Genomic DNA, 1,988 nt, shown 5'->3' with positions numbered 1-1,988 from the left:
CATGCCTTTGAAAGGCTGTGGTAGTGAATCTGTTTTGCATAATAATTTATATGTTGGATAAAATGTACAAATTAGTAAACATTTCCCCTGACCACTCTTGATATAGTTTAGTTAGTCATTGAGTAGTTATTTAAACACCTGATATAACATTATATTATTTTATTTTAGTAATAGGAAAACTCTTTTTAAAATCTTTTATTTATATAATTTTTGTCAGGAAAAGAAAATATTAAAAAAAAAAACCCATTTAACTGCATTTAACTTTATATGTCAGAATATTTCTGCCTCAGCTTAAAAAATGTGTACATGAATGTTGTTTTATCACTGTTTGAAAACTGATTGATGCTCATTTGTATGGTGTCTATATTAAAAGTACTGTAATAAAAAACTGATTTTAAATTTTTAGTAGTTTGCAAACAGTAGTTTTAAAATAAACATTGACATAAAAAAAATATTGCCGATAGGGACAAACAATGGATGTCTATTTACTGATTCTGCATAAAAAGACAACCATCTTTACAGATGCCAAGGAAGACACCAAAATGGGCGAGGTCGAAAAAATTATTGAAGGAATTCTTAAAGTACCACCAGATCAGATGAGGTTATACAAAGATGACACTATCAATATCATAGCTGATGAAAATAAACTATTGTCTGAGTACGGTTATACCAGTACGGTGGCAATAACTCAGTCGCCTGCTACTATTGGTTTGATTTTTTGGACAGAAGATGTTGAATGGGAACAGTTGGACATTCATCCCTTGTCTAGCCCACCTGAACTGCCCGATGTCATGAAACCACAGGATGCAAACCAGGCTCACCAACCTTAATCTAACACTATGTAAAGCAACTAGCCCAGAGAAACTTAGAGGGAAAATAACGGCAATAAAGCAAATACAAACACTTAGATAATCCTTGGCTTTTTAAAAATTTGATAAAGCTTATTGGCTTTGAGCAACACATTATAAAGTAAGCTCATATTTAGGAATATACATTAAAATGTTTTTAAATTAGAGTAGATATGTAAAAGCCGTACTAGTTTTATTATTATAAGCAGTTATTGTATTTGATGTTACACGTTTTTCCCACGTTTTCTTTAACTTGCTTTCTCTGTGTGTTTATTTGTTTGTCTTTCCAATCAAATCTTGCGATCGAAATTTCTGGCACTTCCCAGTTAGCTAGCGCGCTGAAATTTTCAGGGAAGCTTTCTTTTGGATGACCATTGAATATTCAATTGTTATTATTACTAAATTGATCAATGGAAACAATTTATTGAGCATTTTAGACCGCTATATAATCTATATATATAATTCTCCTCTGCTAGCCATTAGAAAAAAAACCAGCGACGCGTACCTCGCGCGCAGTGAAGCGAACGATCACATGTCGCCACAGGCTTAGGGGCAGAGAATTTAGCTTGAACCGAGTTTAAACTTACAGGAGGTAGGCCAGTTTGGGGGAGACGATATGGTCGAGTGGTTGGGCACACGATTGCTATCCCACTCGACACGGGTTCAAATCTATGTGTTCTAGTCAGTAACGTATTCAAACAACGTGTTTTTTACGAGTTGTCTTTTTACGAGTTGTCTTTTTACGAGTTGTCTTTTTACGAGTTGTCTTTTTACGAGTTGTCTTTTTACGAGTTGTCTTTTTACGAGTTGTCTTTTTACGAGTTGTCTTTTTACGAGTTGTCTTTTTACGAGTTGTCTTCGTTTACCCAAAAAAAGTGAAAAGATAAAATCGATAGCAAGATTTTAATGCAAACAAACAGACAAAGACTAAAAAGTAGAAAATAATAATCATTAAAAAAGTTTTAAAAAACCCACGTTTTCTGATTGAACTAAAAAGTAGAAAATAAATGCTATAGGCCCTACATCACAATAATGCAAGCGATCACTCTACTATAAGCGAGCAAAAACGTGGGGCGCCGTGATTTTCTTACAGTTTCTAATACTGTTGACTCTCTACAAGCTCCCTAATAAAAGTCAATA

At 33.7% G+C, this 1,988-nt stretch overlaps 1 protein-coding gene across 1 annotated transcript; it reads left to right on the top strand.

Annotated features, from left to right (window-relative positions):
- Window positions 1-473: 473 nt before the first annotated feature.
- LOC131939118 (elongin-B-like) lies at window positions 474-833 on the top strand. The gene has a single exon (XM_059297343.1). The coding sequence runs from the start codon at window positions 474-476 to the stop codon at window positions 828-830; it is 357 nt and encodes a 118-aa protein (XP_059153326.1). The 3' UTR covers window positions 831-833.
- The last annotated feature ends 1,155 nt before the right edge of the window (window positions 834-1,988 follow it).

This window comes from Physella acuta, unplaced genomic scaffold (genome assembly GCF_028476545.2).
Source record: "Physella acuta isolate Inbredline_101_S28 unplaced genomic scaffold, ASM2847654v3 ptg000264l, whole genome shotgun sequence".
Taxonomy (NCBI): domain Eukaryota; kingdom Metazoa; phylum Mollusca; class Gastropoda; family Physidae; genus Physella; species Physella acuta.
Note: the sequence above shows the minus strand (reverse complement) of the source record. Positions and strands in the feature narration are given on the sequence as shown.